The sequence below is a fragment of the Macaca thibetana genome, chromosome 4 (assembly GCF_024542745.1).
Source record: "Macaca thibetana thibetana isolate TM-01 chromosome 4, ASM2454274v1, whole genome shotgun sequence".
Classification (NCBI taxonomy): domain Eukaryota; kingdom Metazoa; phylum Chordata; class Mammalia; order Primates; family Cercopithecidae; genus Macaca; species Macaca thibetana.
The window spans coordinates 126872694-126891245 of record NC_065581.1 but is presented as its reverse complement, the minus strand read 5'-3'; the positions used below and the strand labels follow the sequence as shown (position 1 = coordinate 126891245).

The 18552-nt window shown below is 40.3% G+C and overlaps 1 protein-coding gene across 1 annotated transcript; it reads left to right on the top strand.

Annotated features, from left to right (window-relative positions):
• The first annotated feature begins 2018 nt into the window (after positions 1-2018).
• Positions 2019-7505, top strand: SMIM28 (small integral membrane protein 28). Its single transcript, XM_050787432.1, has 2 exons — positions 2019-2482; positions 6523-7505. The coding sequence occupies exons 1-2, from the start codon at positions 2372-2374 to the stop codon at positions 6865-6867; spliced, it is 456 nt and encodes a 151-aa protein (XP_050643389.1). The 5' UTR covers positions 2019-2371; the 3' UTR covers positions 6868-7505.
• Positions 7506-18552: the final 11047 nt, after the last annotated feature.

Here is an 18552-nt window from a genome sequence, read left to right as displayed (position 1 = left end):
CTACAAGGCTACAGTAACCAAAACAGCATGGTACTGGTACCAAAACAGAGATATAGACCAATGGAACAGAACAGAGTCCTCAGAAATAATACCACACATCTACAGCCATCTGATCTTTGACAAACCTGACAAAAACAAGAAATGGGGAAAGGATTCCCTATTTAATAAATGGTGCTGGGAAAATTGGCTAGCCATAAGTAGAAAGCTGAAACTGGATCCTTTCCTTACTCCTTATACGAAAATTAATTCAAGATGGATTAGAGACTTAAATGTTAGACCTAATACCATAAAAATCCTAGAGGAAAACCTAGGTAGTACCATTCAGGACATAGGCATGGGCAAAGACTTCATGTCTAAAACACCAAAAGCAACGGCAGCAAAAGCCAAAATTGACAAATGGGATCTCATTAAATTAAAGAGCTTCTGCACAGCGAAAGAAACTACCATCAGAGTGAACAGGCAACCTACAGAATGGGAGAAAATTTTTGCAATCTACTCATCTGACAAAGGGCTAATATCCAGAACCTACAAAGAACTCAAACAAATTTACAAGAAAAAAACAAACAACCCCATCAAAAAGTGGGCAAAGGATATGAACAGACATTTCTCAAAAGAAGACATTCATACAGCCAACAGACACATGAAAAAATGCTCATCATCACTGGCCATCAGAGAAATGCAAATCAAAACCACAATGAGATACCATCTCACACCAGTTAGAATGGCGATCATTAAAAAGTCAGGAAACAACAGGTGCTGGAGAGGATGTGGAGAAATAGGAACACTTTTACACTGTTGGTGGGATTGTAAACTAGTTCAACCATTATGGAAAACAGTATGGCGATTCCTCAAGGATCTAGAACTAGATGTACCATATGACCCAGCCATCCCATTACTGGGTATATACCCAAAGGATTATAAATTATGCTGCTATAAAGACACATGCACACGTATGTTTATTGCAGCACTATTCACAATAGCAAAGACTTGGAATCAACCCAAAGGTCCATCAGTGACAGATTGGATTAAGAAAATGTGGCACATATACACCATGGAATACTATGCAGCCATCAAAAAGGATGAGTTTGCGTCCTTTGTAGGGACATGGATGCAGCTGGAAACCATCATTCTTAGCAAACTATCACAAGAACAGAAAACCAAACACCGCATGTTCTCACTCATAGGTGGGAACTGAACAATGAGATCACTTGGACTCAGGAAGGGGAACATCACACACCCGGGGCCTATCATGGGGAGGGGGGAGGGGGGAGGGATTGCATTGGGAGTTATACCTGATGTAAATAATGAGTTGATGGGTGCAGCACACCAACATGGCACAAGTATACATATGTAACAAACCTGCACGTTATGCACATGTACCCTACAACTTAAAGTACAATAATAATAAATAAATTTTAAAAAAAAGATAAAAAAAAAAGAAAGAAATGATGCTTAGATAAGGATGTGGGTGGTTGTAATATTGAGTTATAACATTTTGCATATATCTTTTTTCTTTTTAAATTGCTCAGACTATTCTCCATAACAATTGTGCAAATCTTTGAAGCTGAAGTTTATTCCACTAAAAGATAATTCAACCACCATATCTTAAATGTTAAATAATACGTAGAATCAAGTATCCCAAAGTCAACTCAGTGAACATTCAAATTGAAAACTCCTTGTTTTAAGCTTGATATCAATACCGTTATGAAGTTCACAAGATAATCAGAAGGAAGACTATTTAGGTACTGCTAATTTGATTTTTTTACAAATTGAAATTGGCAAACATTCCATCCAAACAATCTAAGCTATGGTCTGTCTTCTGTACAACTTTATCATTAGGCATCTTTCATCTGTAAATTCAGTAAAATATTAATGAGTCTTTGCTTTTCTACCAAATATCTCTTCTCTCTGTACCACAGAATCCAGAAATAATTAGTGGGAAATTCAGCTTGAGTAGTTTTCCTTGGTCAGATAGGTCTCTAGAGAGAGGTGTGCTAAGCAAAGGGAAAGGCTCTTATTTACGTCCTAAATATAAACAGCTCTTTATTCACTGAGGCCATTCTTTGCACTGTAGTAATGCTAGTGCAGAAAACTCTCTTGTCTGAAATCTATTCCATATCTGATATCTGATGCCAACCCCTATAGTGATAAAGGCCACAGACACAAATCCAGAAGCACCGAATCTAAACAGTCAGTCCTGAGAGGTCTCTCTGGTTGGTTTCTTTTCCCTGTTGCCATTCATCTGAGGACGAGTTTACCAACAGCCATCAACCAAGCACATCCAAACTGGATCCAGGCCAAGAGCAAGCAGCATTGTTGAAATCTGGGCAGCAAGGTGGAAGGGTGGCCAGGGCGTCAGCTGGATGAAAACATGCGGGGACTGCTGGGCAGCAGCTGGAAGAAGTTTGGACATGCTGGCCGGGAGACATACGAGTGGTTAACCAGCGAGCCCAGCCCGCCTCTCTTGGAGACCCAGCTGCAGGTCTGTACTTACGACTTAAGTCTTTTCTTCCCCAAAACGTCTTCATCAGTTTTAAAATCAACAATACCTATGGTTTTAGGATCTTAAAACGTAGTGGTAGCAATTTTGTCTTACAGCTATAACAAAAATATGAATTCACTGATTGGCTTGGTCTAAAGGCAATAACTTGAAAGTTATACTTTTTGGACAAGGATACATTCAAGTAAAACTTGGCACACCTGTATCCTCCTAAGAACCCTTGATATCTGAAATATGTGGAAGAACACCTGAAACCAGGGGTCAACAGAGGTGTTACAACGGAAAAGCCTCGGTGTTACAACTTGGTTCTTTGCTCAGGGTGCAATGTCTACATATACAAAAATAAGAGCCTCTCTTTGGTCCTGGCTGTGTATTAACCACTGTTTTTAAGTGTTAGCAGAAACCATGCATCTTACTTCAGGTAAGACAGCAGGGGGTTAAAGAGATTTTGTCTCTCACTAAGAAATGCAGCAGCTGCTTTTGCTTTGTCTGGCAAATCACCGGTGAAGTCTCCGTAGGAGGCAGCATTAAGGACAAATATTTTTACAAATCTAAAACCTAAGAATTTTATAATCAGAGGAGAAATGAGTGACACTGCTGACAACCCAAGAAAGAAGGAAATCCAACTATTTTCTTGCTTTCTGGAAAACCAACTGGTGAGATTAGTATTTAAGTTCTCTAAAACCACATTTTACAGAAAAAATACATAAATATATATTGATATGGATATTGAGATATCCTTTAGCAGTTACACCTTTAATTGGACATTTCTTGAAAATATCCCCTGAACAACAAATCCCTTAAGCCGATATAAAATAAACATCAGAAAAACATTAAAAGTTAAAAAATAACTTTGAGGCAGGTGAGCAAATTAGAATTTTTGACTAAAAAAGACATCCTTTCCACATTAAAAAAATCCAACAATTTTAAGCAACATACCATAAATAATTAAATAAGCAAATTAAGGATATTGCAATGAATTTGTCCGATAGCTCTGGGCTTCTCTTAACTGGAAAAGTCCTTTGTCTCAAAAAATTGTCCTAGTTTGCTGTATAAAAGTCTTCTAATGCCACTTTCTATGTGGACAAATTTAAATCAGCCAACGGAAGTACTGATTACAGCAGGGACTGTGGTACTTCTCCTTTCCCGAATTTTTGCAACTAGTATTGAGAATACCGTAAGTAGCATAATTATAAACAAAGAATCTGTAACATGAAACCTTTTAAATAGAACATTAAGTATCTCTGTATTCTATGCCTACTAACTATCTAGGATATAACAGAGAATTTAAAATTGATGGCCACAACTAATCAGAAACTGTTATCATCCATATTATTGATAGAGAATGAAATAAAAATAGATTATGAAAAATTGTCTATGCTTATCAGGGTTGAAATACTAAAAGAGATAATAGCCAAAGTTATTATTGAATTATTAAGCTAGTATAAGCTATTAAGCTAATGTTTAATCATTAAAAATGCTAAAACTTTTTTTGGTGATTCATCTAGAGAGAAAAAACAAATTATAGTTAAAATGTCCTTACTCCAACTTGATTTCTTAATAATTGTAGCAAATTTATGAGTTCATCTACTCTTACAGTTTTTGTAATCAAAGTCCTTACTATGTCACAACAGATTTTAAGTTAATAATTCTGATAACAAATTTGATTTTATGTAAGAAACAGAAGGAATTTATCGTTTAGAACAGTCACATATATAAACCATGAGACTTTTTTTCTGAAAATATGTATTTATTAAAACATAAATTTAGTTATGCCAGATTTTTTTTTCTGGCCTTACCAATAAATTTCTAGGTTTCTCTGATTTTCTAGCCTCACCAATAAATTTCTAGATTTCTCTGATTATCTTTAATATTTTAGGTTTAGTAAACTTGACCGTTCAAGTCACTGAGATATAAATATATAAGTACTATCACCAAGAGCTTTATGCACTTTAATTCATTTACTTCTCATGTTAACCCTTGATAACAATGTTATTAATTCCATTTCACAGAGGAGAAAGCCTAGGCCCAGAGAAGGCAAGTGAACAGTCCGCAGTCACACAGGTGTTAGAACATCGTAGGAATTCAAACACAGAGCTGTCAACCCTCAAAGATGATGCTCTGCTTCTCGAGAACACTATTTTTATGTTCTTTAAGCTAAAATATCTTAATTCATATCTTACCAAGGACAAAATATCTGGAAATATAAATATTAAATAAACCATCTAATTTCAAGTCAAAACCACACACATAGTTGTAAAGTCTGTAGGGAATAACAAAAGATTATACAAACATCTAGCATTATACAATGCTAGCTACATAAACCAGTCTCTTAAGAGGTCATGACCAGCAAAACATGTGTCCTTTCCACCAACATCAAGGAGTGAACCTCATCTCTCATAGTTTATTAGGGTGTTTTTTTTTTTTTCCTTTTTTTTTGAGACAGAGTCTCGCTTTGTTGCCCAGGCTGGAATAAAGTGGCACGATCTCGGCTCACTGCAAACCTCCACCTCCTGAGTTCAAGTGATTCTCCTGCCTCAGCCTCCCCAGTAGCTAGGATTACAGGTGCCCACCACCACATTCAGCTAATTTTTTTTGTATTTTTAGTAGAGATGGGGTTTTACCATGTTGGCCAGGCTGGTTTCAAACTCCCGACCTCAAGTGATCCTCCCATCTCAGCCTCCCAAAGTGCTGGGATTACAGGCGTGAGCCACTGGGCCTGGCCTAGGTTTTCTTTTAAATAAGTAAAGAGCTTAATATTCTGTTTGCTTATTTTAAACATAATTACAAGGCTTTAAAATATTTTCTTTTCCTCCATAGTAGATACTAACATTTACATTTGTTACTATATGCTTTATAAAAGAGATAAACTTTTTAACACTTCATTATTTCTTAGTAGCCTTATTAAAGGCAGTCTCTGTGCATTAGGAACAGTATTTTTTTTTAAACTTGCTTTCCTACTTTGCTGTTTAAACATCATTTCATGCCTATTGTATTATTTCTGCCATCAAGAGCCATTATCATTTCTGTGAGCTAATATTATAAAATCAATACCTTTTTGGTTGCCCAAGAATTCATCTGTAATTCTTTGTCTTTAAAAAGGTAAAATGTTTGCATATTTATCCTACAAATTTTACAAAAACAAATTTAAAGAATTTTTAAAATCTCATTCATCATAAGCACCAACTATCAAATCCAAATTCAGTTATTTACATTTGACACGCATGTAATTTTTACCTGTGATGTGAACACATCATGAGATTTTTGTTCCAGAATTAAAGAACTTAAGTGAGTCCCACATAATCCGTTAGTGGCAATAAATCATAATTGGTCTCATTCTAAATAAAATAAGTACATAAATAGTAAGAATTTTCATTCCAGAAAATGAACAGCAGACCTCCAACCAAAACTTATTTCAATATTTTTACTTTTGTGGAAATGTTGTAAGATCTCATCAACGTATACTTTTTGGCATTCTGAATTCACACTTTATTGTGTAAATTAACATTATTTCATATAGGCTTAAGCTCACCGGCATAAGTAAATAACAGTGATTTTTAGAGTGAGTAATAATAGAAAGAAGAATGAAAGATGAGAGGGAACTTCAGGACCTTAGAAATGCGAGGCCTTGGCCGTGGCTTATGCCTGTAATCCCAGCACTTTGGGAGGCCAAGGTGGGCGGATCACATGAGGTCAGGAGTTTGAGACCATCCTGGCCAACATGGCGAAACCCCGTCTCTACTAAAAATACAAAAATTAGCCAGGCGTGGTGGTGCATGCCTGTAATTCCAGCTACTCGGGAGGTTGAGGCAGGAGAATTGCTTGAACCCAGGGTGGTGGAGGTTGCAGTGAGCCAAGATTGCGCCATTGCACTCCAGCCTGGGTGACAGAGCAAGACTGTGTCTCAAAAAACAAAACAAACAAACAAAAAAAAAAAAACAAGGAAAAAAAAAAAAAAAAAAAAAAGAAATTCGAGGCCTTCTTTCCACATCTCCTAACTGGGCTTCCTTCTCTAACTCCAGGGCACCCAGTGGGTGAGCTCCACCCAGGAGGATGTGGAGCCCTTCCTGTGCATCCTTCTGCCAGCCACTATCCTGCTCTTCCTGGCCTTTCTGCTGTTGTTCCTGTACCGCCGCTGCAAGTCCCCGCCACCCCAGGGGCAGGTGTTCAGCATTGACCTACCAGAGCACCCACCTGCAGAAGAGGTGACAGACCTGCCCGGCCTGGCCTGGGGCAGTGAGGACTTCCCCTACTCCCCATTGCCCCCGGAGGCCACTCTCCCCTCCCAGTGTTTACTGCCCTCCTACGAGGAGGCCACCAGAAATCCTCCTGGGGAGGAGGCCCGGGGATGCAGTCCTTCAGTATGAAGAGGGCTCACATGGACTGGAAGGGCAAAAATAAACTGCTCTTGGGAATCATATAAAACATAGCTCTCCACCTTTAACAGAGCGCCCATGAGAAGAGGGAGAAGGGCCCCTAGACACAAGAAGCTGCTATTCATTGGCCAACCTCTGCCAATGGAGCACTTCAAGCTGAGGGCAAAGCTTGACAAATGCCAATCTAGTTAACCTATTTTCACATTCCTTAGGGAAAAGTTCCCCAGGTTCTTCTAAAGATGACTGCACTCTCCTAAAATGTATAACACTCCTGAGAAAAAAAAGGAAAGTTCTATGTGAGTTGAAAAAAAATCATTGAATTACTAATGAGCAAAGGAATGGACTCTGAAAGGCAAGAAAAAAAATTCTGGACCAGCCAAAGGTAACTACTTTTGCCACCAAATATAACTTTTCTCCCCACACCAGGTTTTCAGGGTTTCATGGTTTGTTTCACTTCTGTATGAATGCTCCAAGATACAGAGAGAGTTCTAGAAGGAGTAAAAGACATCTCTAGAGCTGCAGGGGATAGTTGTGTTGTAAATAACAGTGAAATATATTACAGTTTTAGCAATGAAAATGTAGATATTTGCAAACATTTTAGTTAAAAAATAATAATAAAGCTGTCCAAAGTTATTTTCTTTGTAGTCACCTTGCTTATTTGTCTTCTGATTTGCTTCCTCAAATGTGGGAGAGATGTGGCTTAGTGACATGGGAATGTCTCACACTAGGATATTATGGGTCATCTGACAGTGCTGTGGCAAAAGAGAGAGCTTCTGCTATAACACATTATCTTATTAGATAGCACTTATTATCTTATTATATAACACTACCATATAATACGTCGTGTGTAGCACTGTGACTGAATTTTTAAGCTTCACCAAGCAACAATGACAGTAGAAATCAGGTTAACATTGGAAAGGATAGGTCAACATTTTGGATTACATGATAAAGAAAAAACTATTAGTTCCAATAGGGACCTTACAGCCACAAAGTTCAAATTCTTGCTTTATAGACATCAAAGCTACAGCTTAGAGAGGTTAAGTGACTTGTCCAATGTAACATACCTCGTAAGAGGCAGAGCCAAGAACAGAAGCCTGGCCTCTCTGCCCTGGGCAGAAGCATCTTCTACTGTGCCAGATGTTCTCCCCAGAAAATTGCTAAGGTCGAATTTCACCCCATGCTCCTGGAGGATCGGGGTTCTCAGAAGGATTAGCACAGTTGAGAGTATAATTGATATTGATACAAGATCTCCCTCTGTGATTTTTTCTTTCTTGAGACAGGAACTTGCTCTGTCACCCAGGCTGGAGTGCAGTGGCACAAATACAGCTAACTGCTGCCTTGACCTCCTGGGAGCAAGTGATCCTCCCACTTCAGCCCCCTGAGATGCTGGGACCATAGGTGTGCACCACCATGCCCAGCTAATTTTTTATGTTTTTATAGAGACAGAATCTTGCCTTCTTGCCCAGGCTAGTCTTGAACTCTTAGGCTCAAGTAGTCCTCCCATCTCAGCCTCCCGAAGTGCTAGAATTATGGGTGTGAACCACTACGCTTGGCCTCCTCAGTGATTTTTCAAATAAGGAGACATAGGTGGGTATTACCACTTGGGAGGTACATCAAAATGCCCATGGAGGTGACAAGGGAAAGCAGGAAGTGACATGTGAAAAGCAGGAAGTGAAACTCTTATTCAATGCTAGAATATTTTTGAAAACAATTTTTATTGTTGTCACAATGCAAAATTCAAAACTAGACATGTGTGATGGTTCAAAATGAACAAAACTGGTGACTTAAAAAAACCCTCATTTTGGGGCTAGGTATGGTGGCTCACACCTGTAATCCTGGCATTTGGGGAGGCTGAGGTGGGAGGATCTCCTGCCTGGGCAACACAGTGAGACACCATTTCTACAAAAAAAAAAAAAAAATTAACCGGGTGTGGTGGTGCACACCTGTGATCTCACCTACTTGGGAGGCTGAGGTGGGAGGATTGCTTGGGCCCAGGATGTTGAAGATGCAGTGGGTTGTGATCGTGTTATTGCACTCCAGTGTGGGTGACAGAACTAGACCCTGTCTCAAAAAAGAAAGTCATTTTAGCATGAACATTTTTATACTAGATATGCAATGTGATAAAGTTTAAAACAATAAAATAGGCAAAAATAGAATACTTTTTAAAAATGTAACCTCATGGAAATAATAGTTGTGGTTTTGAAAACTAAAGCAAAATATAATCTATTTAGGTGAAAATCAATAGGTTTTCTTTTAAGGAAATTGTACTGACCAATTCTCTAGCATTCTTTAAAGGAAATAAACAAATGGAAATTCAAGAAGCTCAGCACACAACCTTCTTCAGATATATATGTGTGTGTGTGTGTGTGTGTGTGTGTGTGTGTGTGTGTGTATTTTTTGTTGTTATTGTTGTTGTTGTTACAGAGTCTCGCTCTGTCACCCAGGCTGGAGTGCAATGGCGTGAGCTGGGCTTATTGCAGCCTCTGCCTCCTGGCTTCAAGTGATTCTTGTGCCTCAGCCTCCCAAGTAGCTGGAATTACAGGCATGTGCCATCACGCCTGGCTAATTTTTGTATTTTTAGTAGAGACGGGGTTTCACCATGTTGACCAGGCTGGTCTTGAACACCTGGCCTGACCAGCCACCTCAGCGTCCCAAAGTGCTGGGATTACAGGCATAAGCCACCATGCCTGGCCCACAATTTTTTTTTAATCCCAAGAATCTAGTTCTGCGAGAGATCCAGTTGATTCTTTTCCAATTGCCATTCCTCCTTCCTCCTTGCTCACAGAACCCTAATTTTGTTCTGGGATCCTGAGACTTCCTGCTTAAGGCAGGCTGGGCCCTTCTAAAACCCTGAGGGTGCATCATGACATTTAATTAGGCGATCTTAATTCATTCACCAGGAACTGATTTGGTCTTTGGGACTGAAGGCGATATTTATAAGGGAGGAGGGGCTCATTCTAGAAAAGTTTGCCTCGCTGTTAAAAATAAACACATGGAAAGAAATCCCCTTGCCCTCTGCTGGATGTGCATCTGTCTGTGATGACGCTGTAGAGCAGCTGAACTAACCCCACAACTGTCTATATTTTAATGATAGAATACCTTTCCTACTGTTTTTTGTTTTTGTTTTTCAAGACAGGGCCTTGCTCTGTCTGCCAGACTGGAGTACAGTGGCACAATCTTGGCTCAGTGCAGCTTCAACCTCCCAGGCTCAAGCCATCCTCCTGCCTCAGCTCCCTGAGTAGCTGGGACTACAGGCATGTGCCACCACACCTAGTTAATTTTTGTATTTTTTGTAAAGCTAAGGTTTTGCCACATTGCCGAGGATGGTCTTGAACACCTGAGCTCAAGTGATCCACCTGCCTCGGCCTCCCAAAGTGCTGCTGGGATTATAGGCATGAGCCACCATACCCAGCCCTTTCCTACTGTTTTAAGCCATTTAAGCCAGGCTTGCTACTTGAAGACAAAAGCATCCCAACTGCTACAATTTCTCTCTTTTTTTTTTTTTTTTGAGGCAGAGTCTTGCTCTGTCACCCAGGCTGGAGTATAGTGGTGCAATCTTGGCTCACTGCAGCCTCCACCTCCCGGGTTCCAGCTATTCTCCTGCCTCAGCCTCTCAGGTAACTGGGACGACAGGAACGTGTCACCACGCCCAGCTAATTTCTGTATTTTTAGTATAGACAGGGTTTCACCACGTTGGCCAGACTGGTCTCGAACTCCTGACCTCAAGTGAACTGCCTGCCTCAGCCTCCCAAAGTGCTAGAATTACAGGCGTGAGCCCCCGTGCCCAGCTGCTACAATTTCTAACTAAGGAGATGCATTGCCATGTTTTAAACTGTTCTGATAAGACATGTAAAATAAGTAACCAATGCTACGACTCATTAAAAATGTTATCAGTGATTTAGGGAAAGAAACATTTTGTCTTATGGCACCAAACTGAAGCAGTGAAGCAAATAAACCATAAACCAGGGGTTGCCAGACTATCTGGCCTGCAGAGCAAATCCCACTTGCAACCTGTTTCTGTATATCCTGCAAGATGATTTTCGCATTTTTAAATAGTTGAAAAAACATAAAAAGGAGAATATTTGATGACACATGAAATTTACATAAACTCAAATCTCAATGTCTAGAAATAAAGTTTTATTAAACACAGCCATGTTCACTTGCCTGTGGCTGTTTTCATGCTATGAGGTTAGAGTTTAGTTGCAACAGAGACTCTTTGACCCTCAAAGCCTAAAGCATTTACCGTCTGATCCTTCAGAGAAAAAGTTTGCTGGTGACTGGACGCAGTGGCTCATGCCTGTAACCGCTTTGGGAGGCTGAGAAGGGAGGATTACTTGAGGCCAGGAGTTTAAGACCAGTCTGGGCAACATAGCAAGCCCACCCCCATCCTACAAAATTTTAAACCATCTCTACAAAACTTTTAAAAATATTTAAAAAAAAAGGCCGGGCGCGGTGGCTCAAGCCTGTAATCCCAGCACTTTGGGAGGCCGAGACGGGCGGATCACGAGGTCAGGAGATCGAGACCATCCTGGCTAACACCGTGAAACCTCGTCTCTACTAAAAATACAAAAAACTAGCCGGGCGAGGTGGCGGGCGCCTGTAGTCCCAGCTACTCCGGAGGCTGAGGCAGGAGAATGGCCTAAACCCGGGAGGCGGAGCTTGCAGTGAGCTGAGATCCGGCCACTGCACTCCAGCCCGGGCTACAAAGCAAGACTCCATCTCAAAAAAAAAAAAAAAAAAAAAAAAAAAAAAAAAAAAAAAAGTTTGCTAGCTCTTGGATTTTAACTTTAACTGCATAGTAAAATCACTTGGAGGAACTTTTAGAAATCGGATACCAGGACCCACACAGACCAATTACATAGAAATAGAGCCAGAAGTGGCCAGGTGCAGTGGCTTATACCTGTAATCCCAGCACTTTGGGAGGCTGAGGCAGGAGGATGACTCAAGCCCAGGAGTTCAAGCCCAGCCTGGGCAACATAGCAAGGACCCATCTCTACCAAAAAAATTTTTTAATTAAAAAAAAAAAGAAGAAAGAGAGAAATAGAGCCAGTGATTCTAATATGAAGCCAAGATTGAAAGCAATTACTCTAGGTAATATGAGTGAACCATAAAATACAGGTGAGTTTCAATGTGGACAGATTTATGTTAACAGGTTTAGAGAAAATGAGATCGGCATATACAGTTTTGGGCCTTCACTTATAAGCCAACATTCTCTGTAAACTGTTTCCTGACGCCATCAACCAAACGTGCAGCTGCAGCCAATTCAATTGACAAAGCAGGATTTGCAGGCAGAACATGGGGAACAACAGTGTAAACAGTACATCCTTATTTAAATGTTGACACAACTGGCAAACACGAATAATCTGGTTGTTAGCACTTCAAGAAAAAGTGGAGTTGAAGAAAATCCGCAAATAGAGGCATTAAATTGTTAACAACTAAAAGGTATTTTGGGAAAAAATAATTTTAGCAAGAAAAAGTTAAGAATGGGAAATAGAATTAGTGAATAGAATGTGGACATTTCACTAAATTCAACAGTGGACCAGAAAATATCTTTATCATTTTATAAAAAGGAAATGACGTCTGCTTTCCGCTCTGACTTGTAAGGAAGTTGGAAGTCATCCCAACAAGAAAAAGCTGAACAAAGAGAAAAATCAACTCTTCTTAAATCCATTAGCGAAGTGAGGTCACAGGACAAACCGCTGTCCCCAAAGTCGGAGAGACAGACAGACACAGAGAATCACAACTTACCTGAGTGAAACCTCCAGGAACCAGCTGGGGGTGGAAAACCTGAACTGTAATTGATGAATTGCTGGAAGTTCTGAGAGTTTAAAAACTCTAGGGGTGCCATTCATGGAGGGCCCCCGTGCTTTTGTGAGTGTTACCTCCAGGAACCCTATCAGGTTCTCACAGTGAAAATCAGAGAAAATCCCCTTATGCTTCTGGCAGGGACAGGGGAAGCAACCATTTTGAAATGCACCAGAGCATTCTGTTCTTAACAAGGCCTGCCCTCAGGAGAGTTTATTTTACCAGAGCTTAACTGACCTGGGGGATGGAAAATTCCCAGCTTCAGCCCCCACTAGCCTTCCACATGGAAAAGGGAACTACTTGCTCTAGCCCCTCTCGCCCCTCTCGCCCCTCTCGCCATCCTGTCCCACCTAAAGAGGGAGGGAAATAATGAGAAGCACCTGTGAAGCTTACACCCCAGGCGCAGAGGCTTGCTAAAACTAATTAAAGGGCTACAGAATACATCCTTCCCCACACTTTACCTCCACATTCCTAAAGGCCTAATTATCAGAGTTCCTTTTACATCATGTCCACTTTTCAACAAGAAATTACAAGGCATACTAAATGGCAAAAGCAAAAACAAAACCACGGTTTGAAGAGGCAGAGCATGTATCAGAAGCAGACTCAGATAGGGCAGAATGTTGAAATTCTCAGGCCAAAATGTGAAACAACCAGGGTTAATATGCTAAGGATTCTAATGGAAAAAGGAGACCACATGCAGGAACAGTTGAGTTACATAAGCAGAGAGATGGACATTGCAAGAAAAACATCAAAAAACGCTGGAGATCAAAACCACTGTAACACAAATGAAGAGTGTCTTTGATGGCTTACTAGTCGAAGAGACACAGCTGAAGAAAGAATCTCTGAGCGTGAGGATTTGTCAATAGAAACTTCCAAAATGGAAAAGCGAAGAAGAAAAGAAAATTGAAAAAAGGAACAACATCTGAGAACTGAGGAACAATTACAAATGGTGTTACACACGCATATGAATACTGGAAGGAGAAAGGAAAAGAAAAAATATTTGAAGTAATAATGACTGCAAATGTCTCCAAATTAATGTCAGATACCAAACCACAGATCTGGGAAGCCTGAGAATAAGTAGGATAATTGTCCCAGAACTACACGTAGGCATATCATATTTAAACTGCAGGAAATCAAACACAAGGAAAAATCTTGAAGTCGGGGGGAAAAAAGAAACACTACCCATAGAAGAGGAAAGACAAGAATGACATTCAGCTTCTCAGAAACCATGCAAGCAAGTGGAGTAGCATGAAATGTTTAAAGTATTGACAGGAAGAAAACACCAACTGAGAATTCTGTATTCTACAAAATTATTCTTCAAAAGTGAGGGATAAAGAAAAACTTGCTCACAGGAACAAAAATCGAGGGAATTTGTTGCCAAGCCATCTGCTTTGTAAGAAATATTAAAATAAATTCTTCAGAGATAATGAAAATGACACAGGTCAGAAATTTGGATAAAGGGAGGAAGAGGGAAGGGCATGGTGGCTCACAGCTGTAATCACAGCACTTTGGGAGCCTGAGGCAAGAGAGTCACTTGAGCCCAGGAGTTTGAGCCCAGCCTGGGCAGCATAGCGAGACCTCATCTCTACAAAATTAAAAATTTTAAAAATGAGGCTGGGTGCGGTGGCTCATACCTGTAATCCCAGCACTCTGGGAGACCAAGGCGGGCGGATCATCTGAGGTCAGGAGTTTGAGACCAGCATGGTCAAAATGGTGAAACTCCGTCTCTACTAAAATTACAAAAATTAGCCAGGCATGGTGGCGGGCGCCTGTAATCCCAGCTACTTGAGAAGCTGAGGCAGGAGAATCGCTTGAACCCAGGAAGTGAAGGTTGCAGTGAGCTGAGATTGTACCATGGTGCTCCAGCCTAGGCAATGAGAGTGAAACTACATCTCAAAAAAAATTTTTTTAATAAAAAATAAAAAATGATTCATTGCTTGGGAAATACTCTCTGGATTGTTCGATTTATGGCTGAAAAGTGTTTTAGTTTATGATTTAAGGAAGATGAGGAAAAATGGAGTACCCTGAACTTGAATAGTATAAAACATGTTTTAGATGATGACTGAATTGTGGTCATCAGAAATATGCTTCTTTCTGGCCGGGCACAGTGGCTTATGTCTATAATCTTAGCACTTTGGGAGGCTGAGGCAGGCAGATTGCTTGAGCTCACAAGTTCGAGAGCAGCCTGGGCAACATGGTGAAACCCCATCTCTAAAAAAAAATTAAAAATTAGCCTGGCGTGGTATTGTGTGCCTGTATTCCCAGCTACTGGGGAGGCTGAAGTGAGAGGATGGCTTGAACCTGGGAGGTGGAGGTTTCAGTGAGCCAAGATCGCGCCACTGCGCTCCAGCCTGGGTGACAAGAGCAAAACTCCATCTAAAAAAAATAAAAACAGCCTGGCATGGTGGTGCATTCCTGTAGTCCCAGCTACTCGAAAGGCTAAGGTGAGAGGATCGCTTGAGCCCAGGAGCTGGTAATTACAGTGAGCTATGATTGCACTGCTGCACTCTAGACTGGGCAACGAAGTGAAACCCTGTCTCACAAAACAAAACAAAAAAGAAAGGAAGAGGATTATAGAGGGGATAAATAAAGGTAAAGTAATTTTGTATATGCTCTGTTCTTAATTGATAAAAGTCTTAATTGTTCAAAATAATAGCAGCAAAAACCTGCTTGATTATGTGTGCTTATATATAAGTGAAATACATGACAGCCATAATATAAGAGACAGGAGGGAGGAATTAGGAGAATTTTATTATTATAAAGTACTTGCACTATCTATGAAGCAGTATAATATTATTTGAAAGAGGACCTGGATTCATTGTAAATATATATTGCAAATTCTAGGCCCACCACTAAAAAATAAGAATAATTGATGTGTAAGAAATCAGAGAAAATAGAACCATATAAAGTGCTCAGTGAAAACCACAAAAGGGCTTAGCATGGTAGCTCATGCCTGTAATCCCAGCAATTTGGGAGGCCGAGGCAGGAGGACGGCTTGAGCCCAGGAGTTTGAGACCAGCCTGGGCAACAAGGCAATACACCATCTCCACAAAAATTTTTTAAAAATTAGCCAGGCATGGTGGTGTACACCTGTGGTCCCAGCTACTCAGGAGGCTGAGGTGGGAGGATCACTTGAGCCCAGGAGGTTGAGGCTGCATTGAGCCATGATCGTGCCACTGCACTCCAACCTGGGCAACAGGGTGGAAAAACTCTTAAGTCCCACAGTGTTCTTGCTCCTGGGGGAGGGACTCTGCCATATAGGTAAAATATATCTTCATGTCCTCAATTCCTCAAAGTTTGTTTGTTTTGTTTTGTTTTGTTCTGTTTTTGAGATGGAGTCTTGCTCTGTTGCCAGGCTGTAGTGCAGTGACACAATCTTGGCTCACTGCAACCTCTTCCTTCTGGATCCAGGAATTCTCCTGCCTCAGCCTCCCGAGTAGCTGTGCAACCCGAGTAGCTACAGGCATGTGCAACCACTCCCAGATAATTTTTATATTTTTAGTAGAGACGAGGTTTCACCATGTTGGCCAAGATGGTCTTGATCTCTTGACCTCGTGATCCACCTGCCTCGGCCTCCTAAAGTGCCGGGATTACAGGCATGAGCCACTGCACCCAACCCCTCAAAGTTTTTATACAATGCACATAGTTGGATGTTTTGAAGGGCCAATATTTGCATTCTTCATCTACCGGATTCTGAACAAAGTGGAGAAAAAATTAAATATTCTGATTTCAAATGCTGAATCTTCCTTTCTCTACATTGTTCATTATTTATCTGTTCCTTTATCATATTACAAGAATCTGAGGGTTATTGGGACAATCCAGTGTTAAAACACACATCTGCCTAAGGACAGAGCAAGCATCAGCTCCTCTCTATATTTACCAACCCATGTTATACATCAAGCACTCTCACTCTCTCATAAGGAAACTAAAACATCTGAATTGCTATGGTGGGACCAGGGCCAAACAGGCACACGAGGCACCATCCCCAAAGCTCACCTTACTTTTAGGGTCCATGAAAAGGTTTTAATTTATTTTAAAATCAGAAGAAAAAATAAACTTTGGGGATCAAAGATTATATTCATCTTTATACCAATACAGCCATAAAATGTAATTCATATATTTTATAATTTTCGTGTGGAAACCACAAAGACAAAGTTGCCTTAGGCCCGCAATGGTCACAATATAGCCCTGGGAAGGAGGTTATCCTGATTCAATGCAAGCAAAATTCAGGCAAGGAAACAGGAAATTGGATGTTTTATTCAGAGAAAATAAGAATTAATTTATCTTTCCTCCCCGACACAAGTTCAGTGGTCCTAGCCAGACTTTCCTTCCCTTATTTTCTCCCATTTTGCTAACGCCATCATAACAATAAGTTACAAAGTGATGTTAATAAGTTTTCTTCTATATGCAGAATGTACAAGAACATATCATTGAATCTTCTCATCTCTAAATTATTCATTATTTATTTATTCTTTTATCATATTAATAGGATCTACTTCAGAGGGCTATTGGGACAATCCAGTGTTCAAACACACATCTGCCTTGAGGACAGAACAACTATTGCAAATGGAGTGTCCTCTACGTCAAGTGAAGGTCTAAAGGAACTCTAGCTGTGAAAGCAGTACAGATGGATTCCAACCTTTCTGTACGTCATCCACTAAGTTCTCATGCCTGGAGATTCTAATGGACAGAGGACCAGGCGAGTTCAATTAATGGATCTCAGGGCTTAGTGAAATGACCCAGAGTTTTCATTCACAAAAAACCATACTCACAACTATCATTTATGGGGACACAACATGCAAAATATTGGGCTAAGCAGTAACTGGGCATTTCCTCTTAGAATCCTCAAAATTGTATGTGATGAATACCCAGCTATTTGTACCAATGAAGAGAGAGATTTGGTGAGGCTGAATCCTGGGCCGAGGGCTAGAAAGTGGCAGAGCTCAGATGGAAACCCAGATTCTTACATGTGGGTTTAAGCCAAGCGGAGGCACCCTCTTCTGACCTGGTGGAGGGTGGCTGCCCACGCTGAAGGACGCAGGCTACAGATTTTGTGACTGTGGTGAGACTAAAATCATGGCAGTCCAGAAACTGATGCCCAATTCCTGTTCACTGGTATTAACAATATTCCAACACTTAACACTCTTACAAGTAGAACGAATTGTGTACTAGCCACAAAAAGGGGCATGACTTTGATTGTCCTATACTTTAAGTGAATGTCTAAAGAAACTCTAGCTGTGAAAGCAACATTGATGGATTCCAGCCTGCCTGTGCCTCATCCATTAAGTCCTCATGCCTGAAGAAGCTAATAATGTCAGCTCATCATGTGATAGTCAATGTGTACAAATATGAACCTGGAAAAAAAAATTTCTAAATATTAAATAAACAAATAATAAAACCAAGTAAAATATAATTTTATATATTTAAATTTATAGCAATGAAAATTATGAGTATAGACTATAAAATAATATCATCTAATCCATGTTAATACACTGTAGTCTTCCTTAAGTATAAATACAAGCTAAGTATCCAGAGAGTCAACCCCAGAAGTACTGCAATGATTGGAAAGGCTAAATCAGGTTTCAGCTGGACAGGAGACAGGGATAGTCATCTAAATTAGTGTTCTTCGAGTTATGGTCCATGAACTGATGCTGGCTCACAAGCTATCTGTTGATAGTCTGAGATAAGATGATAAGAGAAGTTGAGAGTAAGCATTTGTTACTAAAACACCAGGGGTTCCATCTGAGTCCCATTGCTCACCAAAGAGAAAGCCAATCACTGAGACAAGCATTGGCAGGGAAGAAGGCTTTATTCAGTTGCTGCAGCTGAAGAGATGAGAGATCTGTCTCAAATCCCCAACCAACTAAAATT

Coding starts and splice junctions, on each gene's coding strand:
- SMIM28 (XM_050787432.1), top strand. CDS start 2,372: ATGCGGGGACTGCTGGGCAGCAGCTGGAAGAAGTTTGGACATGCTGGC. Junction 2,483..6,522: donor TCTTGGAGACCCAGCTGCAG/GTCTGTACTTAC, acceptor CTCTAACTCCAG/GGCACCCAGTGGGTGAGCTC.